This window comes from Hydra viridissima, unplaced genomic scaffold (assembly GCF_058129835.1).
Source record: "Hydra viridissima isolate aposymbiotic clone 2 unplaced genomic scaffold, HvirCarnegie_v1 scaffold_2, whole genome shotgun sequence".
NCBI lineage: Eukaryota > Metazoa > Cnidaria > Hydrozoa > Anthoathecata > Hydridae > Hydra > Hydra viridissima.
In genome coordinates, this window is record NW_028324301.1 from 23,295,215 (window position 1) to 23,317,368 (window position 22,154).

Genomic DNA, 22,154 nt, shown 5'->3' on the forward strand with positions numbered 1-22,154 from the left:
AAAACCAGTTATAGAACTGGCCAGTATTTCTGGCATAAATCAGAAAGAAAAGTTGTTTTGTTTTTTAAAATTTTTATCATTTGGTACTGATTTGTTTTTTTGGGTTTATATTACTATTGATAGCTCTTGTTATCAATAGGAACTATAAGTTAACTATTTAAAAATAAAATGATGGATTTTAGTGAAATCAAAGATTGACTTGGGATCAAAGAGGTGGAAATAGCATTCTTTCAGCTACCTAAATGTGGTGTGAATCTCTCTTGATTTTTTTAGTTAGCTTTAAGATTTTCAAGTATTTTTGCTAAAACCAAAGAGCAAATAGATTTTTGATATAAAGAAGTTTCATTAAAAATACTACTTATAAGAAAAAACAACATAAAATACTTCATTGAAAGCATTAGATCTACTTTCTTCAATTGTTATTCTTCATTTCCATACCTTTTTTTGTAGTATAACAACAATCTGGTCTAATTGACTAGTTGATTTTTTTAACAAATCAGCTGGTTTAGCTAAAAAATGGATTTAAATGAATATGCTATTATTGGAGCTGCTGTCAATCTTGAGCAAGTAAGTTTTCTACAGTATGTGTGTGTTAGTAATATGTATGTTTTTTATGCACCTATTTTCTGAAGCATCTTCTGTTCCCTGATTAAAGTACAACAGCTTTTAAAAGCTGTTACTCCAAATATTTAGACTCCTGCTATTAACTATAAGCGTACATTGGCTTTCTTAAATCATTTTGTGACAAACACTGTTAGATTTCTAAACAGATTTTCTGGAGATTGTGAAAATGTAAGTAGTTTAGTAAAGGGTTTTTAATTACTTTTTTGGAAAATGCTTTTTGGAACTTATGAATCTTTTATTTTACAAAGAAAAATTTATTCACTTTACTTTTCATTTTTTTATATTTCTTTTTAAAACAGAAATTGAAAGATCTTCAAGCAAAAATCCAAAAATTAGAAATAACTTTAAGCATACTTGAAGCAAAGGTCTGAAAAAGTCATGCAATTGAAGTAGTATTATTGTTCTCTATAATTTGCTATTAGGATGAGTTTTATGCTAAGTCTGTTTCTCCTTAGCTGTCTTCCATCCCAGGATTAGATGATATAACTGGTCCTGTCAAAACACAAGCTAAGATTGAAGAACCTACCAACACTCCATCTCAACCTACCAACACTCCATCTCAACCTAGTGAAGTGCCAGTCCAGGTTTGTTTCTTATGGTTATGTCATTTTAGTTTGAGGAAAGATGTTTTTAGTGAACTATCAGAAATAAAATTCTCCCAAAAAAAAATCCAAAGAATTCAATTACAGTTTTTGGGAATGAAGAACTGTTGTCATCATGTTAAATATGCCAGAGCAGAAACTTTTTTACAAGACATACATTCAAATCTGAATTAAACTGATCATCAAATGTGGTCTGCGCTGCTGTGTAGCAAATCTTTGTCAACAATCGGGTGTCAACTTTTGAACAGTTATTGAACTGTTGAGTGAAGCCATTGAACTTTAAACCACTACTTGTATAAATAACCCATTACAAATTTATTATATAACTTGTTAATTTCTCTGTTAAAAAAATTTTTGAGTAACTTAAGGAATCTTTACTCAACACATTGAGAGTTGAAATTGTTTCAAAAGTGTTAATTATGTTAATAAAATAATTATAATAATTATATTTTTGTGTTTCTTCTTAGTACTTTGTACAGTTTAGCTAAGTGAAAATTTTATAAAATTTGAGTAATATTTATTTGAAATTTTAAGGATTTAATAATATTGTACATCCTATCATTTAAACAATTAAATTCTGTACCCTTTAATTGTGTTAATCACTCAGAGACTACTTCGCAGATTTTTCTAATTTTTTTACACTATAAAGTTATCTAAATTATTTACTTACTTCAATCATTTTTTACATTTTTAGTTAAATGCTAAAATGTAAACCAAATGTTTTTGGGAGTTCTTAACATCATCTTCTGGATTTTGCTTTTTTTGAAGCTGCTATCAGCTTTTTCCTAAAATCTTTTTTATCTGAAGTTAATTTCTTGCTTTTCAATAGGATTTCTTTTATAATTTTATAATTGACCAATAACTTTCAATAACTTGCTACTCATGACAATTTGGAGGATTTGCTTCCTTTGTTACCACTTTGACGCCATTATGTTCAGATCATTCTAGATACTTCTTGTAGTAGTGGATTGTAGCCAAATCAGGCTAAAATATTGTGGGAATATCATGTGTTTTATGAACGGCAAAAGGCATTTCTTTAAGCATTCTTCTATAAACATATCCAAGCTCAAAGTCTTGTGACTTATCTATGGTGCACTTTTTAAACCAAAGGAGCAGATTGCTTACATACAAGGAACTTGGAAGCAAATTTTTCAGTTTGAATATACTTAAATTTGTTGGAAACATCTATCTTTTTACTGATAAAAATATTGCTAGCCTGGCAATTGTGAAAAGCCTTTAATGCAATAGATTTCATTATATTCAATTATGCACAGGTTTTCTCAGTTGAAAAGTTTATATAGTTTATTGAATGACAAATTGCTTTCATTTCTCCATGGATTGCTTTGGAGTTTTCCTTTTATGATATGCTTTATACTTTTCAGATTTAAGTACTTTTCTTATCAAATCTTGGCTGGATTTAAATTTTTTGAAAGATCGCTCTGGGCTAACATGGGTTTCCCTTTATGAAGCAAATTATTGATTTTGTTATATATTTGTCTTTAAATTCTTTCTTTTTTTCACTTCCTATTTTTATTTTAATAGAATGAGTCTCTACATTGACTCAAAATAAATACAGTTGAATATCAATCAACAATGGTCAATTTTGAAATATCAACTTGTGACAAAAGGACTTTGAAGAAAAATTTCCAATACTTTTTCTCAATTTAATTTGTTTACTCAATTTTAACCCAATAGTAATGTTAACCGATACTGAAAACCAATGCAATCAAACAACAACACATTAGGCTCCTTCTGCAAAAAAATTAGAAAAATCAGTTAAGTAGTTTTTGAGTAGTTAATGATTAAAGAGTGTTGAATTTTGTATTTAACAGACATCTCATTTTGTATTTAACAGACATCTCATTTATTTGACAGCAATTAAACTTTTAATTTTTTAAAAAGGATTTTCATGGAGTAACTATTTTAGAAACCAGTAGGCAGTAGAATATTCAAATCAATAAGTGAATTGATCCTTTCCAGCTTTCAAATTATTTGATTGACAAAAAAATCTTGCAAGTCTTACACTCCGTCAAAGAATTACAGATTAGTGATGTTATATCAGTAACTATGTTGATAGTTACTGAAGCATATCTCTTTTCTTTTACATTTTTTGAATATTTGTTTACAATTAAAATATCCATGCTAACTCAAATTCGTCGTGTGTGTAAAAAATTTTTTTGCATGGGAAAATCTCCCTCTTTAACTTCTTTAATATTAATCAGCAAATGGAAGACAATCTTTGAAATTTTTTCTTTCATGACGTGTTGTTTGAAAAAAATGATTTTTCAAACAATTTTTTTGTTTTATTTTTTTAGAATGTAGATGTTCAAGCAACAGGTATGACTGCATCATCGTTAATTTACTAAAACAAATTTTTTTTTTTTTTTTTTTTTTTTTTGCATTTTTATTGCTTTGCTTGAATGATAATTATGAAAAGTTTGTGCATGTGAACCAGGTTTTGTTATTTTTAAATGACTTGCATTCTTTGTATTTAGAAGTTCCACCTAAAACTCAAGGTAACTTAATGTTTAGGTTATTAAATTGTTTTTCGAAGCTTAGTTTGACATTCTTTTAACATATTTTTTCTCATTAGAAGTAAAGTCCCTTTTCTTATATTTTATCAACGTGTTCAGGCCTAACTGTTTCGAAAGACCCTCGCTACATGAAGTTTTTTAAGATGTTGAATGTTGTAAGTGAACGTAAAATTTAATGCATTTTTTTTTTTTTTTTTGGATATACTCTTTTAAGAAAGTATTTCGATATTTTTTAATTTTTTGATATAATCTCTTTTTTTTCGTTATAGGGAGTCCCACTCTTAGCTGTTAAAGCTAAAGTTGCTATGGAGGGTTTAAATCCTGATCTACTGGAGTAAGTAACGTTTATGCTCCGTTTCTATTTATAATTTTAAAGATTTAGGGAGGAAATATGTTGTGGTTGCCTGTCAAAATCATAAATGTCTAAGCGAATACAAATTTCTGTTTTCAAATCATTTTATATATTGGGTCGGCAACTAAGTTCTCGCTATTTTTTCAAATTTTATGTAATAAAAAAAATCTTCCCATGATGCTCTAAAATCATTCGAACGATAATGTTTTGTTCTACCGGTATCTGTTTGGTTTCTTCTTTGTTCCCGTTAATTTATGTTAATTTTCATATCATTAAAACGGAATATCAAGTTTAGGAAAAATGGCCATTTTCGATACCTCCTTTTTGCTTTTAATCAGGGTTCTAAGTCAGCAAAAGCTGAAGCTCCTCGTTCTGGTCGTCTACTTGAATTCGATTAAGAACAATTAAGCCAAGTTTTCAAGAAAATTCGTGTCAAATGACAAGGGAACTGGCAGAAAAATAGGGTTACTAGTCATGCTATAAAGAAGCACCTTCACTCGATAGAAAAGGTTTGTGTGAAGCGTGGAGCATGTGTTCCGCACGCTTAAGCTATCAATAATAGAAGTAAGACATAATCGGCAACATGGAGTTCTTTTGCTATCGCCATTATGACTCAGGAAGCCGTTTAAGCCCATGGCAAGGAACTGCTCTCACACCTGCTTTTAAATACTATGTGCGGAACTTCGTTTCCTATACTGATGTAAAACTGTGAACTTGGTTGAATTTTTCGAGTCGTAACCGGCCGATATCTACTAACAAGGCATTGGAAATCATGTTGACGTTAGAAAGAGGTTGTAAATAACAAGAGACTAGTTGTTAACGTTTTTTGGAAAATGGCGGGAATTTAGTTATCAACCCAATACTTTTGGGTGGCCTTTATGAATTAAACAGTTTTGTGCAATTCAAGTAGATAATAAAAAGCTAAGTAAAAAATATTACAGTTTATTAAATCTTGCACTCGTCTATCGGTTTTGTTATACTGTTTATTGTGATACCAATCATGTTTCTTCTTTTTTCAGCACTCCAGATGCTCTCGCTCCTTCTGGTTCGCAGAGTTTAAACACTGGTGATGTCGATTCTTCCAATGATTCTGACGATTCCGCTTCTTCTTTTAGCGAAGAAGATTAAAAAAGAAACATTGTGAATGTCGTAGAATTTTCATTAGTGTGGATGCCAACACTAAATATTTTCTTTTTATAATTTTTTTACAAAATCCAAAATGTTGTATATAATAAAAACTTATAAATCAGTGTGAATAATGATTAAAAAATTTATCTTTATTAAATAATCCTTGTGAATGTAGTTAAAAGGGTAAATTGTGCTTTATATAAGCTTCTGCGTCAGTGTTGTTTGGCTGCGTCAACATGCTTCGGTACCGTTATTTTAGGCGGCTTGGTGCACTATTATTTTACAGTGTTTTGTTCCACAAATTTATTTATTTACATGGTGCATAAGCATGCTGCTTCCAACTTACAAACTGCTATGAGAGGTCTATTTTTTAATATCTTTACGCTCTGGTAAATGTGTGTTTATTTTCCTAAGGTGTATCAGGCTGTGGATCCATGTCAGCTAAATCAAATTCTCCTTTTGACCTTGAAGCTAAAATTCTTTTAGTAGCAAACGCTATGGATGCAGTTCCTACTATTGCCCCTGCTACCCCACATCCAATGGCCACTGCCAAACCGGAGGAAGAAGCTTTTGTGTGTTCCTATTAAAATTCAGAGAAAATGTTGCTCTAACTTCTACAAGTACCTTAAGGTCTGACCAAACATTCTCAAATAGACTTTAAGTCGTAAAAACAGCTCAAGTATTCTTACCGTTGATAGCACTTTTTTGCCCGTTCCTAAATCGTCTGTAGATTCTTCCCCGGGTTCGTAGTAGCAGTAATATATTTTAGTGTTAAACAAGTCTTCATTCGGACCATAAGGATAGCTGCCTCCAAATTTACTCTCGCTTCCTTTATCGTTGTCGTCAAACTTAATAAATTCCATTGATGTCTAAAAATAGACTCATATTTAGTCATTCATTTCAATTTTACACTCTCAAACATTTTATTTAAGGTGGAACACCTTATATTTTGTAAAAATCTGCAAAAAAAATATATTTTTGATACTTTGCTCATTTGATTAGCATTTTATTATGGAATAATTTATTGTAGAATTATTTACAAAAAGTTGGCTCCCAAAATTTTTTTTTTTGATTTTAGGATAAATGAACTTTTTAAGAGAAAGTTCTATAGCAACGATCTTGGCAACGCAAGACGTCCATAAATGCAAGTAGATAAGTTTGAGATACTTTGCTCTGAAATTATTAAGTCATAAGCTCAAACATTTCATAGTGGTTTTACTTTATCACTTTCTCTAGTTAAAATAGAAAAAACTTCGCTAAATGCTGCTTAATTTGTTGAAAAGCTTGAAAGTCTGACTGCTTGGAGAAAATTATTATTTACTCTTATTTTACGTTTTTCTGTGCATTTGAATTTTGCAAAAATAAATTGTTATTGAAAACTTGATTTCTTGTAAAGTAAGTTGTGCGAATCTCTTTCAGGAAAATATTCATTTTGGTATTTTCTCAGCAGTGACATTTCCATTTGTTAAAATTCTGCTCCAATCTCCTTTTTTTTAATTTTTTGACCTGAAAAATAGTTTAAAAAAAAGAAGATAATTGTTGACGTAATCAAATAAGGTGTAAATCTACTTACCTTGTCAATTTAGGTCTAAATGTTACCTTAATTGACATGTCATCAACGTGTGTAAAAAGTTTTTTATCAGTATATTCTGAATTATTATTTTGAATTGATCTGTTAAAATGAAATTCTTCCAATAAAATCGAGCGAAATCGAGGCAAAAAAAAATCGAGCAAAATTAGCGAAGCAAAGTAAAATAAAGAGTAAATTAGTACTCTCATTTTATGATTTTGTATTGATATAATTTTTTTTTTTTTTTTTACTCTTTCAAGTCTTGAACAATACTGAATATTTGGTGGTTTACCACATTTAACTAAATGTTTACTTTTCATTCAAATTTTTTTCACTTGCTTTAATAAAGTATTAGTTGTTTTACAGTATTCGTTTTCTTTATCTACTTTAACTCAAGCAAAGCTTGCTTCTTGTTCCTTTCTCAAATCTGATTTTTTTTGCGTATAACTTTAGCTTTAAATTTTTACTAACAAACAATTTTTATAAACAACGTTGCACATATTTACTTCATTTAAGTATGGTGCGGAGATAACTCTGTTTTTAAAAATTAAAGAACTGTAGAAAATTTAAAACAAACCAATTCTTAACTTACACGTGTACCAGTCACCCGTTGACATAAGGGAGAACCATATGCCATTAAGTAAAAAGGCTTTAAATTCGGCAAGCTAATATGTGTATTGACGTCTCCCTTTGTGCTACAACAATAATTAAGCGTTGTTTGCTTGCTTTCGTAAATTCCATCAGGAACAACTCCAGTCTTTTTATTAGGTTGGTCAATCAAAGAGTGTTCATCGTCCCATTTCACAAATCCTTCACTTAAACCGTTTGGACAAACTCCTAATAATGAAATTTTACAGAGTTTGACGAGATTTTTTAAAGTTTTAGCGTTCTACCTAAATGTACTAAATGCCACACTAAATGCAGATTAACCCATTGTCGTTTTTTTTTTTTTTTTAAATATATCTCAGACCTCCCTCACCTTTTTTGTATATACAATATTTCCCCTGTGGCCAAAATTCATTGGTACCAGAAGCATCGTCTTTAATACAAAATCTTTGTTGTATCCCGTGTTGCGAAAAATTTCCGGCAAAATGGTAGTTTTGCGAGCGTTTATTTGCTGGATTTTCGTCTTCAGTATTATGGTATGTATAACCACGTTGCCAATGAGTTTTTCCAAAATTAGGACATCCAGTTGCTGGTTCCGGTAGGCCGTAGGTTCCAGACGGCCATCCAAGTTCTGCTTCAACTAAAGATTAAGAATTTAGCAAAAAAGCAAATGCAAAAAAAAAAAAATGTTTAAATAATAATTTCGTCAGTTTTTTATCAACATTTCTTACTGTAGAAATAAGATTTTTTTTAATCAAAAAGCTGTGGGCTAAAGATACCGTCGTTAAACTTCTAGCGGGCATTTTGACACGAGCGGGCGCGTTGTAAATTTAACGTGATTTTATGCTGACATAAAATAGTGGATATTTGCTGTAAACTGTGTGACGTAAAATTAACCAGTAAAAACAATATTTCCACAAAGAAAGTCTTCATTAAAGCTTTTATTTTTAGCTTAAATTTTTTTTTCAAATTTATTAACAAGCATATATAAACATCAAACACAAGAAAAGTTAGAATTTTTTTGGTCAGAATTGAATTCAGTATTTATATTTGCACAATCAACCCACAAAGGTTTTGTTTAAGAGTGACGCTTACGTGTTAATGTCTGACAATTGTGGCGTTTCATTGACGCTGAGGTTTTCTTCCTGCCTCGTGCGCACGAACGACATGCACGGCGTTTTGGAGGCTGTTGTTATTCTCGAACTCCCTCTTTAGCAAATAATGCCCACTTAAATAACCAATAAAGATTGTTCCAGGAATAGATACGTGTTATTTAAGCATGGGAATTTCGGCCTTCGAAATCGACGAAATTAAACGAAATTCGTGTTTCAATTTCGTATCGAAATTTATATTGAATTTCGAAAGACGAAATTTTTAAACATTACAAATTCACGAATTTCGAAATTAAAACTTATGTTTAATTTCGTGTCAATTTCGTTACTTTCAATGACCCGAAATTATACGAAATTTTTTCGCGAAATTAAACAATCCAAAAAATCGAAATTTCGTTCTCAATTTCGATCCGAAATTGAAACACGAATTTCGTTTAATTTCGTCGATTTCGAAGGCCGAAATTCCCATGCTTAGTGTTATTCTTCAAGTTGCATGTGTTTCATTAGAAAATTAATTTGCCGTAAATTTTAGGACAGCACGGCCGCACAGTGGCTCAAAATCCTTAAAAAGTGGCAAAAAAGGAAAAAAAATAGTCTTTAGTTTCTAAATACAAATAACTTTTAATGATGGTAAGGCCAGATGCATAACAATTTAAAACTTTTTTTGAAGCCATTGCAAGTTTGTGTATTAATTTGAAGCACTTTATTAATGCTTTTTTTATGACGAAAAAAAACCGGAAATGTTCGATAAAATAGTCAGTTTTAGAAATTTATATTATGGAGACATAGTAGCTAAAGTGTTAGTATTTTTTATTAATTTATTAAAATTGTGTCAATTCACAATGTAATTGAATGATTTTTTTCTAATGATTATTAGGTTTAAGCTATTACTCAGCATGAAGAAATCTATTAATAAAATTTTTTTTTTTTATTTGTAACACATTATTTGTGGTACAAGAACAAAAATGTTCCGCATAACTCCACGCTGATTTTAGTGTTTTTGAGTACTGTCAGCAATATACCATTTGCTGGAATAAAATTTACCTGCTCCAATTTGCTCCAATCTAAAATAGAGCTTTTATCATTTACTCGCTAAATATTACATTTAGCGAGTATACAATAAAAGGTTGGAGTAAATTGAAGCAAGTAAATTTTATTTATTTATTTAAAATATAAACTCTTTTAAAAAGAGTATCAGCCTTACCTATTATTTTTAGTATATATATATATATATATATATATATATATATATATATATATATATATATATATATATATATATATATATATATATATATATATATATATATATGTATGTATGTATGTGTGTATGTATATATATATGGATTTTCAAAATACTTGTAGCTATTAAGCTATAATGTAAACGACAATAAGATTGTTAAACTATTGATAACTTTTGTGTGTTATGTTATAGATAATATATAAAACATGAAAAGAATTGATCTTTTTCAAAAAATTAAAGAGCTAGGTTTCAATAAAGTTAATCTGCTTGAATCTTTGTTTAAAGAAGTTTTAAATGTTTATAACCTTCATGAAGATGACTTCGATAAATCAGAGCTTACTAACTTAAAGAATAAGTTGTCTGTTTTTAAAGAAAAAGTGGGAGCTAAGTTAGATAAGCATAATAGAAACTATGACAGATTGATTTTAAAAGAAGGTGTTTGGCTGCAGGTAAAGAAACAGTTATTTGTTAATAATTTTTTTTATGCAATCATTCTATTTAGTTAAGTTTCTATTTACAGGAGGAGTTTTTCCCCGATCTTGTTAAAAGAGTTAAATTTAAAGAAGGTCCAGGCAGAAAAAATAAAGTTTGGGAAAATCTTGGTGAAAGAAGCAAAAGAGCTAAAATTGCCCATTTAGCTGAAAACAATCATGAAGCATTGGCATTAGCTTCTATAAAAAGTGCAGCAACTGAATCCAACATTAGTAGAAACAATTTTATTTTTATAGTAAAGAAGGCTTTGGACCCAGATAAAGCAAATGAAATTAGGAAAAACATGTCTATGCTTGAACCTGTTTAAATGAAAGTTGAAGATGCTCTCAGCCTAAAAATTCAATGTGATCTGTCCGATGAACAATACCAGATAATCAGAAATAGCTCCTTATTACAAAATGCAAACGTCTATCCGTCTCTTCATAAAATTTTAATTGAAAAAAAGAAATGCTATCCTGATAATATGACTTTTTCAGAAACATCTGCAGTTTGCTCCCTTCAATCTCTTTTTAATCACACACTGTGTAGAATCTTGAGTCTAAATAGTTGCAACAAAATATTTTCTGAATTATTGGTTAAAGATATCAATCAGCATGGAATCATGCATTTCAAAGGCGGTTTTGATGGAGCGTCTAGCCAGAGTCTGTATAAACAAAAATATTTAGATACAACTCTAGATGAAGTTATTAAAAATGAAGAGAGTGTTTTCCAAACATCTGTTGTGCCTCTTAAACTGACTGTTAATGATACAGTGATATGGTACAACAAAAAACCATCTAGTACACATTTCTGCAGACCGGTATGTTTGCAGTACAAAAAGGAAACAGATATGCTAATTAAAGAAGAAGAGGAACGATTACGAATTGAGATTCAGAAACTTGAACCATTTGTAGTAAGTTTAGAGTCAGAAGAAGCTGAGTCATCTATGATGACAGCAATTATAAAGTATAATTTGGATTTGACTATGTTTGATGGAAAAGTTGTTAATGCACTGACAAGTACTACATCTTCTCAAAGCTGTAATGTATGTTCAGCAAAGCCAACAGAGATGAATGACGTTAAATTGATTAGATCTAAACCTGTCAATAAAGAAGCTTTATCTTTTGGCCTTTCACCTCTTCACCTTTGGATAAGATGCTTTGAGTACATTCTTCATCTTGGATATAAATTGAAAATTAGGTCATTTTATGCTAAAACCTCTGAGCAGAAAGAATCAGTTAAAGAAAGAAAAGCATTTATCTAAAAGAAGTTTAGGGAAGAAATAAGTCTTATTGTTGACATGCCCAAACAAGGTTTTGGAAACACTAATGATGGTAATACTGCCAGAAGAGCCTTTGAGGAATCGATTACTTTCTCTGAGATAACTGGTGTAGATGTTGACATCATTTCTAGACTTAAAACAATTTTAAAAGCAGTTTGTTCAGGATATGATTTAGATCCAAGCTCTTTTCAAAATTATTGTAATGATACAACAGATAAAATTCTTTCTGAATATAATTGGTATGTTATTCCTCCAAGCGTTCACAAACTTTTAGAACATGGTTTACAGATTGCCGATGCATTAGAACTTCCCATTGGAGTTTATTTAGAAGAATCACTAGAGGCTCTTAACAAAGAGATTAGAAATGCAAGATTAAACCATTCATGCAAAATTTCAAGGATAAATGTTATGAAAAACCAGTTTAACTATCTTATGATAAGGAGTGATCCAGTTATATCGAGCATCCAATTCACTAACCATAGATGTGAAAATGGGAAATTGCTTCCAGTAGAAGTTCTTTCTCTTCTTAAACAGTCGTGATTCTTTTGTGAAATTTTTTATTTATAGTTAAATTTGCCATCAAAAATTAAAATTTTCTATGAATTAAAATTTAAAATAGTTATAATAGTAATGCTCAAAGTAGAACTATTATCTACTCTTTGTTGATGTCTGAATTTTTTTTATTTGTTAATGATAATTCTTTTAATCATTGTTTTTATCAAAAGAGGAGGATAACAATTGATGACAGAAATTTTAAAAAAATTAAAATTTTCTATGAATTAAAATTTAAAATAGTTATAATAGTAATGTTAAGAGCATTCTATTATATACTCTTTGTTGATGACTAAACTATTATTATTTTTTTTGAAAATTCTTTCAATCGTTGTTTTTAGCAAAAGGGGAGGGGCTTGGTAATAATTATGACTTAAATTTGGATGGTAGTGTACTGTGTGATCACGCCTGATTACAAGTTGGAGTGAGTTAAAAAGAGATTTAAAAATAAATTATGTATTATGCAAACTATTACTTGATTCAAGAAGAAAAATTTAAAAAAAAAATCTGCTTGCGCGTGTAAAATTTCATACGCGCGTGTTTTTTAGATACGCGCACGTTTTGCTGGTTGTTGCACGTAAAAATAACTTAAAATCACATAATTGATTTTTAGACAAAAAAAACAATAACTATTCATTTAATACATTAAAATGCAATGGTTATATAATTTTTGCCGTTTTTTCTTCACTTTGAGTCACTGTGGGCCGCTCGAAGGTTAAACAGAAAATTGTGATCTTTTTTTAAGTGGGTGTGTGACATTTATTATCATTATCATTATTTTTTTTATTTTTTGAGTAACAATTATTTCATCAATAAAATGTTTCTGACTAAGCTACTCTAAAATTTAGTTCTAGATAGCGAAGTTAAAAGCTTTAATTAGACGTGTTAACACTATTATTTAATCTTACCCATTGACGTCGAGTAGATGATAATCATGAAGAGATAAGCAAATATATTTTCATGTTGGCGCCCCATCTAAAAAAATTTTTTTTTTGGAAAGTCACCAAACGCACAAATGAAGAGAATCGAACTGTGCTTTCAGAAACTTTATCTAAAGTGGGATTAGTTTTATAAAAACGCTTTAAATTTACCTTAAATTTTTGTTGGTTATGTATCACTACATTTGGAAAATTCATACGTTTTAAATGTGTCCTTTTGTGAGACAAGAAAACTCCATGTTTGTAAAAGTTGTTCTCAACGAGAGCCAATTTTTTCTGGTTTCTAGTAACAAACGGTTGCTAATTAAACCTATAGAAACAAAAACATTCCATTAAAGTAAACACTTGTTCAGCCAACCAGTTTCTGCTGTTCGAAGTGCGAATTATTCGAGCGTGAAATAAACTCTCTGTGATCTCATCGCGTTAAAATGGGTTGAAGACATAATTTCCGTGGGTTTTGCGGAGGTTCTGTATTTAAAACGTACGTTGCCATACTATTTTATCGCGTTTTAGAGTCGCTGTTAGTGTTTAAACGTAATTTCCAATGTTTCATACGTTTAACCGTAGTACGATCTTTATTCGTAAAACTACAGATGCTCAAAATGTTTTAAAGATGATATTCGTTATAACTTTTATCCAAAAAAACTTTTTCTTTAAAATCTTTTGTATGTATTCTTACGTCTTCTGTATCTTTTAGACTTAAGTTACACAAATTTAATGATAGATTTTTAAGCAACAATAGATTATAGGAATCAAGATTTTTCAGTCATATAAATACATTTATTTCTTCCTACACGTAAATGTTTCGGTTGGAGAGATCTCGCCTTATTTAAACTCGATATCGCTTAACGAGAGAATATTTAGATATTGGTTTTTTTGGAAAAGTGAGGATTTGCAGCAGACATTTTCTTATTGGTCTAGTGGTGAAGGTCAAAGAAGAACGTCATTCAGTTTAACAAAAGAAGTATGCAAAGGTTTTTCTAAAACTTTTGTTTTAGATAGTGGAAGTGGAAGTGGGAAAATTGTGTACATAAGTTAACGATGTAAATATATATGAAGTGGTAACTATGATTAAAATTCTGTGTGGATGCGGACAGTTTCTCAGCTGAGTATGAAGATAAGAAATGACAATCGATTATGCCTTACATTGGAAATGTTTCCATCTATGAAAAATAATTTGTTCCATCTATGAAAACTAATTTGTCTAATCAGAAGTAGCCATACAACCCTCATACGACCATGGAACCCCCTCATACCATAGAACCCGTTTTATGTTTAAATTTTTGCTGAAAAACTCGGGTCAAGCGCTGCACAGTAGGGTGTCCCAAAATTATACAAAAAAACACTTTTTTTTAAAACTCCTTTTGTACACCCAAAATTCTTTGTCTATACTAAGGCAGAAGACAAATACATGCTAAAAAATTACTCTCAGATCATTTTAAGTGCTTACTGTAAAATTCCAAAATCTCTATTTTTTAGCTTTTCAAAATATCAAAATAAAATAAATAACAGTGTGCTTATTTTGTCCACTAATATATATTAATATTATCATATAGAGAGCTTTAAATATTTATAAGTTCTTTTTGAGTTACATTCTTTGTTACTTTTTTTCTCTTCTCTCTTGCTATCAATAGTATATTTTGGCGCTGTTCTTCCTTTTGAGAATATTTAAAAAAGTCGTTTATTAAGCCAATGTTTCTTTCAGCGCAGTCATTAGTTACACTAAGTCCTTTAACAAAAACTCAAAAACACCATATGATTCAGTTTTTGAAAAGTTGGGATGAGAAGAAACCCAATCTTTAACTTGATTTGTGATTCCAAGGCGTAAAAATATAAGCCAGCTATCAGCAGTAACAAGTTCTGAAAGCTTGCTGTTTGGTAAGATTAAAACTGGATTAGGTTTTTCCATATTTATATTTTTTTGCTCTGGAACTGGAAAAGAAATTAACGAATTCAAAATCTGATACTTAACAGACATTTCCAAGTGAGATCAACGAGTGAAAACACAACTATTGCTGGAGAAAGATACCACGAATGTTTATGAAAACTTTTAATCAAAGCATTACCAATATCAGTCTTAAATTCATCCTTGATAACATATGCTGCTTTAAAAGCATTAAAATCATTAAGTACAGCGTGTTGAGCGCATCTAGATTTAAGGTACCATGGAACATAACAAACAGCAACAATAAAGGCACATGTTTCTATTTCTTTTTTATTTTCATCAGGTAAAAAGCTTATAACAGTGGATGTCATCTCTAGTGAAAGAATATACAAAGCATCCGCCATAAATCTTGCTTCGTGACAAGCTCCAGGTTGATGAATTTTAAATTCTTTAAGCTTATCAGATTCGACGCCAAGATAAAAAGCCAAATATTTTACAAGGTGATTATAGTCATTTCTTGGAAAAATTTTATTCTCTAATGAATACTTTGCATAATCTTTAGCTGCTAGCGCCAAGATGTGAAGCTTGCTACCTATTTCGAGCTTGTTCCAATCAGATATTTTCAGTTCTGGAACTCTTGAATTCACAGATTCATGAGAAGTTTCCCAGTTTCTTTGAAAAGCCAAGTACATAGATTTACTTGGACCCTTAGATTTAACTTTAGTGATAGCCTGTATTGCATGATTTATATGAAGTTCATATATGTGGTGACGACACATAAACCAAAACAAACATTTATTAAGAATTCTACTTATTATTATTATAGCTCCGTTTAGTCTACCTGTATTACTTGATGTAGTATCAGTACAGACTCCAATTATATTATCCGCTATTTCAAAGTACTCTAAAATGTTTTGAATAACAATGGCTTGATTTTTTCCTTTAGTGCTCTCTACAGGTATAATTCCAAGTAGGCGATCGTCTTTTGTAGTAAATTCAGGACTGGTAACAGATATAGCAACCCTTTCCTTCTTAACAGTAATTTTTAACTTTTCCTCTATTTCTTTTACCAACTTACTGTCAAAGTGCAAGATCAAATTCTTTCCTGCCATTTCTTCATAATAGCTTGATCTGATGGTGGTACCTAAATTAAAAAGAATTTATTTCTCTTTATAACTACTATTGATTGTTTTAATATCAGGGTGTTAGCCAAAATTAAACATTATACCACGTTTTTGCTGTATTGGGAATATTTATTGTTGTTGTTCAGGAAAATATTGGAAATTTTCAAGAAATTGTCCTAAAAAACTCAAAATAAGAATCAAAAAAAAAAGTCATTGACTTTTTAGGAATTTTGAAACCATTGTGAATTCCCCAATATACACCTTTGGGCTAGCTAACACCCTGAATATAAATATTTTGAATGTAAACAAATCTACCTAAATCTTCAATATACTTGAATCTACTTCTAGCTACTGAGCTTCTAAATCACTATCACTAGAAACTGAAGATAGGTGAGCAGCAGAACCTAAGTAACGAAAAGCAGTAATTACTTTATAAAGCAAATATAAATTTTAATTAAACCATTATTAAGAATAATTATTTAAAGGTTTTCAATTAAAGTTAAAATTTGAGATATCATTTACCTGATGCCTCAAATTCATCTGAGTTATGAGAGATCACTTCATCCATTTCAAAATCAACTTTTCTATCCAATCCAAAATATTCATTAACTCTACATTTTTCTTTATAAGATCTCATTCTTTCATACCTTTTAATTCTCCTTTCAACTCTTTGCTGCATATCAATGTCATATTTATCAGTTATTACACCTCTCCTCGTTGTTCTTTGATCTTGAAGAAAAGCCAAATCTTCTATAACTGCATCATTCGATCTTGGCATATCTTTATCTGATTTGATTTTATCTTCTATGTTGTTTTGAGAAATATCAAATAAATTCTCAAGAAATTCTTCAAACCGATTTTCGTGATTTTTTTTGGTAATTGTGTTCCAGGAAAGATAACTTGTATTTCGCATAGAAATGTACAGTTTATTTAGTTTAATAAATTTTTTAACAATTTGTACTTCAGAAATTATATACTTTCCAAAACCAGCATATTTCCATATGTTTACAACTTTTCTAAGGCAACATATCTCCATACTTTCATAACAAAAATCTTTGTCATGGCAAACCATATCCCTACTCCCACTCTTTGTTTTGCAAGAGAAATTTTCTTGAGTAGACTTGAACCTTTTAGTTTTTTCTGTAATAACATACTGATAATATCGTAGAACTGTTCCATTTGTTGGTAGTTGATGTATGGGAAAAACAGAAATTGGACTTCTGAGAATGTAAAGTGGTCGACGCGGGTTTAAATTAACATTATAGTTGGATTTTTTTATTTTAGCAGTCTTCTTTCTTTTCGCCATAACATAAATATATTTTAATTTTTTTATAATTAATTTTTATCAATATTTAATTTGTAATAATAAACTACGCAAAATATTCTTTTGTAAAGAGTAACAGTTTGATTCGTTGTTTTTTTATCAGAAAAAAACGATTGGCTTAAGTTTGTTTACTTTATTTAATCAAGATTGCGGCTTTCAAAGTTGGTGTATTCAAAAGTCGATATTTTAAATAAGATCAAGTTGGTTTAATCAAAATCAATAATTGCAAAGAAAACAACTAATTGTCAAAAAAGTACAAAAATAATACTCAAATAATTATTGTATTAAAAACATATCAGTATATATATATATTCATATTGTTTTTAAAAGTTCTTAATATTTAGAACAGTGATCAAGAAAAGTGTGATAATACTAAGTTATTGAGTTGCCACCATATCCTACTACAAAGCTACCAATATTTTTTTTAATGATTACAGATGTTTAAACTATAAAAAACTACAGTTATTAGAATTGTTAAAAGAGTAAGTTTTTATTTAGAAGAAGCGAAAATATTTGAGTTTAAAAAAAATCAGTATAGTTAATAAAATCCCTTTTTTCAAATTTCTACAGTAAGCACTTGAAGTGATCTTAAAAACCTTTTTTCAATACTAGTGGTCTTCTATAAGTGTATAGACAAAGAATTTGGTGTGTACAACTTTTTCTTTTTTTTTTTCGTATTTTTGGGACACCCTACTGCACAGTGGCTCAAAACAACAACAAAAAATGGCAGTAAACCTTTCACAACTTTTTTAAAAATATTTTAACCCCTTTTTCCAATAATAATAAATAACAACGATTTTTTTATTTAAAAAGTAAAGTTTGTTTTTTCTTAAAACTTTTTTTTTATATTTTGTAATCAAAAGAAGTTCAATTTTTTTTTTTTTTAATGTTTTCGAAGAAATCTGAAAAAATGATAATTTTGTTTCGTTTAAATATTAAACTTGTTCATCAAAATATAAGTTTAAATCTATTTTTTAGATAATCTTTTATTTCGTTTAAACGCAGACTGATTTTTGTGTTCAAGTTAAAAGAATTTTTTTTAAATAAAATATATATATATATTTTTTGGTTTAAATATCAGCTAAAAAATTTTTCCACTGAGTTCCAAGGAGATATGTATTTTTTCAGTTAGTTAATATTTTTATCTTTAAAATATAAAGGGCTAGCTGTTCAGGGGGCTAATGAAGAAATGCAAGTTTTAATGAATCCATAAAAACCTTGTTTTCCGCTATTTTTTAACAGTAGTTGTATAAATTGTTTCAATATATCAAATACAGCTTTAAGATACTTTGTTTTGTCATTTAGAAGTTTGCTAAATTGTTTATTGTCTATTTTGAATAATGATTTACTATTTGATAAGTGCAACATATTTGAAATATCTTTGCTCAACAACTTTATCATTTCCTGTGATATACAAGTAACATTTTTTACCAAAATATTAACTTAATATTATTATATGATGACTGTCAAAGCAATAAAAATATAAAAAGTTAAACAGTGTAAAGTAAAAAATTATATTTTTTTCTGAAAGAACCTGAATTCCCGTGATCTTAAAAAGATCTTCACAGTGTTTGCATGTTATGAAGCAGGTGGTTTAAATGATCATGTTCTGGTGTTTGAAAGATTACTTTTCTTAAATTATTACATGTAAAATTATGAAAAAAGATGAAAAACATCTAAGGATTGTGCAACTACATTAATGAGTTTATAAAGTTATAACACAAACCAATTTTAATTATTGCCAGGGTGCAACGAATGGTAGGGTGTCCCAGCAGATATAGGAAAAAGCTAACAAGTATTGTTTTATGTTGTTTGTTGTTTGATTAAAAAATAACCAATACCAACACTAAAATTAATTTTAATTTAAACAGTGTAGTTAATGTTTTTCTCCCGCCTGATTTAAGAAAGATTCCTTTTATTCCATTAACAGAGACACAAGCGAATGTACATTTTTTTGGAAGCGTTGCATTGCTATCAAGTTGTTTACTCATCACAAGATAAAGAATATTGTTCAGAATGTGATACTGACAATTGATTCGTAGCAATTTTACCAAAGCTCTATTTTTTTTCCCAGTGTTAACGTTTGGCTGTATCAGCAATAATCATTTTTATTGCATTCTATAAGATGTATTCATCAAGAACTTTGGCAATTCCAATAGAAAAAGCTTTAGTCTTGCTAGCTTTCAAGCTGTGCCAATTTTACTTCGGTTTTTTCATTTTTAAGTATCACTATATTAATTTTCCTCGATATGCTTGCCATCAAAATGTAGGGACTATTTTTCCGTCAGTAAGTTTTAAATATTTTCTTCTTTCATATCTTTTAGAGAGTGCTACTATTTATGAGTAACCTTAGAAAAATTCTAATTCCAAATTTTTTGAAGTGACTTTTTAAAAAAAACTTCTATAAAAATTCTTTTTCAATGTTTTTATATAAAAGTTTATCCGTTTATGGAACGGGAATCCATTTATTTGAAATGTTCAGGTTTTGCATTACAAAAATAAAGAGATAATTATGTATATTGAAATAAAATTTTAAATATACATTCACATGTTTCAATAAAACTATCTCATGACAAATAAACACACTTTAAACATAGTATCTAATAATTTGCCAAAAAAAAATTATGCTTTCAAGTAACCGAAAACTTATGCAAGCGGGTGTATATTCTTTAACATATGTTTTACACTATAACATATATGCTATATCCAATAACTTATGTTAACGTATGCTCTATGTAAACGTATGCTAACGATGTGTTTGGTCTGAATTTCATGCTTTTGTTTACTAACATTTTGAACGTAAAGTTTCCTTAATATTTTAACAAATTTGATAAAATAGTTTTTTAATTTAAGGCAAAAATCTTTATACTTTAGAAAATCCTTAAATACAGAACTGTCGCCAATTCAACACATCTTTAAAGGTTTAATCGGAAAACTATTGAAGGACCTTTCTCCACATTTGATTTATAGTGGTGATGAAGTAGACGTTTCATTTAGTCTAACTAAAATTAGCCGACTAACTTTTTAGTCTAACTATATCTAGACGACTAACTTTTTAGTCTAAAACTAGTTTACTAAAACAAGATTTAGTGCTAAATAAAACTAAATAACCTATACCATGAAATTATATGAACATAATATGAATTATGACAAATAAATCGATTTAAAGACATTCATCAAAATTTATTGTTTTTTACGTAATGTAATTTGTGACAACTAGGCAATAAAATTGTTTTGTTTGTACCTAATACTGCCCCAAATTTTCTTTTATTGAATTAAATAAAAATTGGTTTGTTAGCAGAACAACTTCGTCAAAAACAGCTGATATTTTATACCGAGAACATAATTAGTTATTAGCATTTTGATAATAATTTTTAAAAGAAAAACAAAACTGAGAGTTGAACAAGATATATGTTCAATTACACAATATAGAAATAATAATTGCTAAAAAAAACATTAATTGCCTAACTGTTTTAATCTTATTGTTGTCATTGTAAATGCCTGCGTTTTTATGAGTGTAGAACGAAATGAATTAGGTATTATTACCTCAAAAAATTATTGCAGGTATTATATAAAGGAAATCCGAAAATGCTTCTGTACATGACACACCTTTTAAAAACATGGTACCACTTTATTTTTTATAAATTGATTTCACATAATTTATAATTCACTTTAATTAGAAATTGAAAAATCCAGATCTGAACCGCTTTTCATTGAAATTTAAAACAAGTACTTAATAATAACGGGGGACTAATTAAATAAGTTTTTTTACAAAATTCCAGGTGTATATGTCGCAAACCTTTCTCCAAAAACCTGAAAAACTCTGAAAATTGAATCTTGAAACAGAAGCCCTACGGAGGTAAATTATAACTTACAGCAATTTAAAATTAAAAACATGACGCTCAAACCACTTCACAACTAACGCATAAGAAGATTTTAAAAAAGTATTTTTTGGGTAACAGTAGCAATATATTTTTCGCAAATTTAAAATTTAGTCGACTAAAATTAGTTAGACTAAAAAGTTAGTCGACTAAATTTAGTTTATTTTACTTAAGTTAGTTACAATTTTTAGTTTTGGTCACAACACTAGTTTCATTCGAGATTGTTGCTGCTCTTGAACCAGTCAAATTAGCATCAGACGCTTCGAATTCTGTACTTCTAAAAAATTTACCGGTAGATTTTTTAACAAAAAATTGGAAAGTCGGTAAAAGCTCAACCCTACACGCAAGCTACAAGCTCTTTCAACTAACGAAAAAATCAAGCTGGATTTTAGTTATGTACATTGTTTTAATCGTATTTAGCTCATGCTGGTAATAATAACAGCAGAGCTTAGATAAATGTCAATTTTGCTGTCTAGATACTATGAAAGTGTTTTTTTACTTGGTTAAAATGACTGTCTTAATATTAAAGTAAAACGTCTTTATTGAAGCGTCATACTAAATTCTTGCGTCATATTTAATTCTTATAAAGTTTAATCTCAGCCCAACAAATAGTATTTTCGAAATTTACAAATGATGCTCTTCGGCTTGTGGAATGTTCTGTCAAAGATTGAAGGCGTTATGCGTTGTATTTAAACAAACAACAAAATTTTTAACTTGAAATCAATGCAATTTCACTATTATATACTTCAACGTTGTATTAGAGGTGGAAAAGAAATCAAGCTAAAATACAAAAATACATAAAAAAAGAAAGAAATATTAATTAAAAAATTAAGACGTTTTTTTCACACAAAATTCAAAGCATAAAAAATATGAAGTCAAAACAGTCTCTAAGTATAAATAAAAAATAAATTCAAGTATAAATAAAC

General features: G+C 29.1%; 5 protein-coding genes and 1 pseudogene across 8 annotated transcripts; 4 read left to right on the forward strand and 2 right to left on the reverse strand.

The window, feature by feature from the left end:
* Positions 1-121: 121 nt before the first annotated feature.
* Positions 122-5,397, forward strand: LOC145181785 (WASH complex subunit 3-like). 3 transcript variants are annotated; one of them, XM_090077628.1, is made up of 10 exons: positions 122-247; positions 451-567; positions 694-792; positions 924-989; positions 1,080-1,208; positions 3,542-3,563; positions 3,722-3,742; positions 3,860-3,915; positions 4,030-4,094; positions 4,451-5,397. In XM_090077628.1, exons 2-10 carry the CDS (start codon positions 517-519, stop codon positions 4,518-4,520), a joined length of 579 nt encoding a protein of 192 aa, XP_089933754.1. In that variant the 5' UTR covers positions 122-247; positions 451-516; the 3' UTR covers positions 4,521-5,397. The 3 variants fall into 3 exon arrangements, with proteins under 3 accessions (XP_089933754.1, XP_089933753.1, XP_089933755.1); XM_090077627.1 differs by having other exon boundaries at positions 5,132-5,392; XM_090077629.1 differs by lacking the exon at positions 924-989 and having other exon boundaries at positions 5,132-5,392.
* On the reverse strand, positions 5,260-13,387 carry LOC145181774 (uncharacterized). Its single transcript, XM_080056940.2, has 6 exons — positions 13,168-13,387; positions 12,985-13,051; positions 7,790-8,056; positions 7,403-7,647; positions 5,930-6,109; positions 5,260-5,820 (listed from the first exon to the last, which is right to left on the reverse strand). The coding sequence occupies exons 1-6, from the start codon at positions 13,210-13,212 to the stop codon at positions 5,650-5,652; spliced, it is 975 nt and encodes a 324-aa protein (XP_079913066.2). The 5' UTR covers positions 13,213-13,387; the 3' UTR covers positions 5,260-5,649.
* LOC149892523 (uncharacterized) lies at positions 9,883-12,110 on the forward strand. The gene is made up of 2 exons (XM_090077631.1): positions 9,883-10,220; positions 10,292-12,110. The coding sequence occupies exons 1-2, from the start codon at positions 9,978-9,980 to the stop codon at positions 10,568-10,570; spliced, it is 522 nt and encodes a 173-aa protein (XP_089933757.1). The 5' UTR covers positions 9,883-9,977; the 3' UTR covers positions 10,571-12,110.
* Positions 10,568-12,110, forward strand: LOC149892524 (uncharacterized). Its single transcript, XM_090077626.1, has one exon. The coding sequence runs from the start codon at positions 10,571-10,573 to the stop codon at positions 11,504-11,506; it is 936 nt and encodes a 311-aa protein (XP_089933752.1). The 5' UTR covers positions 10,568-10,570; the 3' UTR covers positions 11,507-12,110.
* Positions 11,543-12,110, forward strand: LOC149892525 (uncharacterized). Its single transcript, XM_090077632.1, has one exon. It carries the CDS (start codon positions 11,543-11,545, stop codon positions 12,062-12,064), a length of 522 nt encoding a protein of 173 aa, XP_089933758.1. The 3' UTR covers positions 12,065-12,110.
* A 1,147-nt stretch (positions 13,388-14,534) lies between the features above and the next one.
* On the reverse strand, positions 14,535-17,447 carry LOC149892526 (uncharacterized; annotated as a pseudogene). The gene is made up of 3 exons (XR_016449569.1): positions 16,546-17,447; positions 16,339-16,427; positions 14,535-16,043 (listed from the first exon to the last, which is right to left on the reverse strand). The product of XR_016449569.1 is annotated as an uncharacterized LOC149892526 (transcript).
* Between the last annotated feature and the right edge of the window lie 4,707 nt (positions 17,448-22,154).

What these genes read in the sequence shown, in the direction of transcription:
- LOC149892523 (XM_090077631.1), top strand. Translation starts at nt 9,978, where the DNA reads ATGAAAAGAATTGATCTTTTTCAAAAAATTAAAGAGCTAGGTTTCAAT. An exon ending in AAGAAGGTGTTTGGCTGCAG is followed by an intron (nt 10,221 to 10,291) that starts GTAAAGAAACAG and finishes TTCTATTTACAG; the next exon opens with GAGGAGTTTTTCCCCGATCT.
- LOC145181785 (XM_090077627.1), top strand. Translation starts at nt 517, where the DNA reads ATGGATTTAAATGAATATGCTATTATTGGAGCTGCTGTCAATCTTGAG. An exon ending in CTAGTGAAGTGCCAGTCCAG is followed by an intron (nt 1,209 to 3,541) that starts GTTTGTTTCTTA and finishes TTATTTTTTTAG; the next exon opens with AATGTAGATGTTCAAGCAAC. An exon ending in TTAAATCCTGATCTACTGGA is followed by an intron (nt 4,095 to 5,131) that starts GTAAGTAACGTT and finishes TTCTTTTTTCAG; the next exon opens with CACTCCAGATGCTCTCGCTC.
- LOC149892525 (XM_090077632.1), top strand. Translation starts at nt 11,543, where the DNA reads ATGCCCAAACAAGGTTTTGGAAACACTAATGATGGTAATACTGCCAGA.
- LOC149892524 (XM_090077626.1), top strand. Translation starts at nt 10,571, where the DNA reads ATGAAAGTTGAAGATGCTCTCAGCCTAAAAATTCAATGTGATCTGTCC.
- LOC145181774 (XM_080056940.2), bottom strand. Translation starts at nt 13,212, where the DNA reads ATGAATTTTCCAAATGTAGTGATACATAACCAACAAAAATTTAAG. An exon ending in CATCTACTCGACGTCAATGG is followed by an intron (nt 8,057 to 12,984) that starts GTAAGATTAAAT and finishes CTTAATCTTTAG; the next exon opens with TTGAAGCAGAACTTGGATGG. An exon ending in ATATTGTATATACAAAAAAG is followed by an intron (nt 7,648 to 7,789) that starts GTGAGGGAGGTC and finishes TTTCATTATTAG; the next exon opens with GAGTTTGTCCAAACGGTTTA.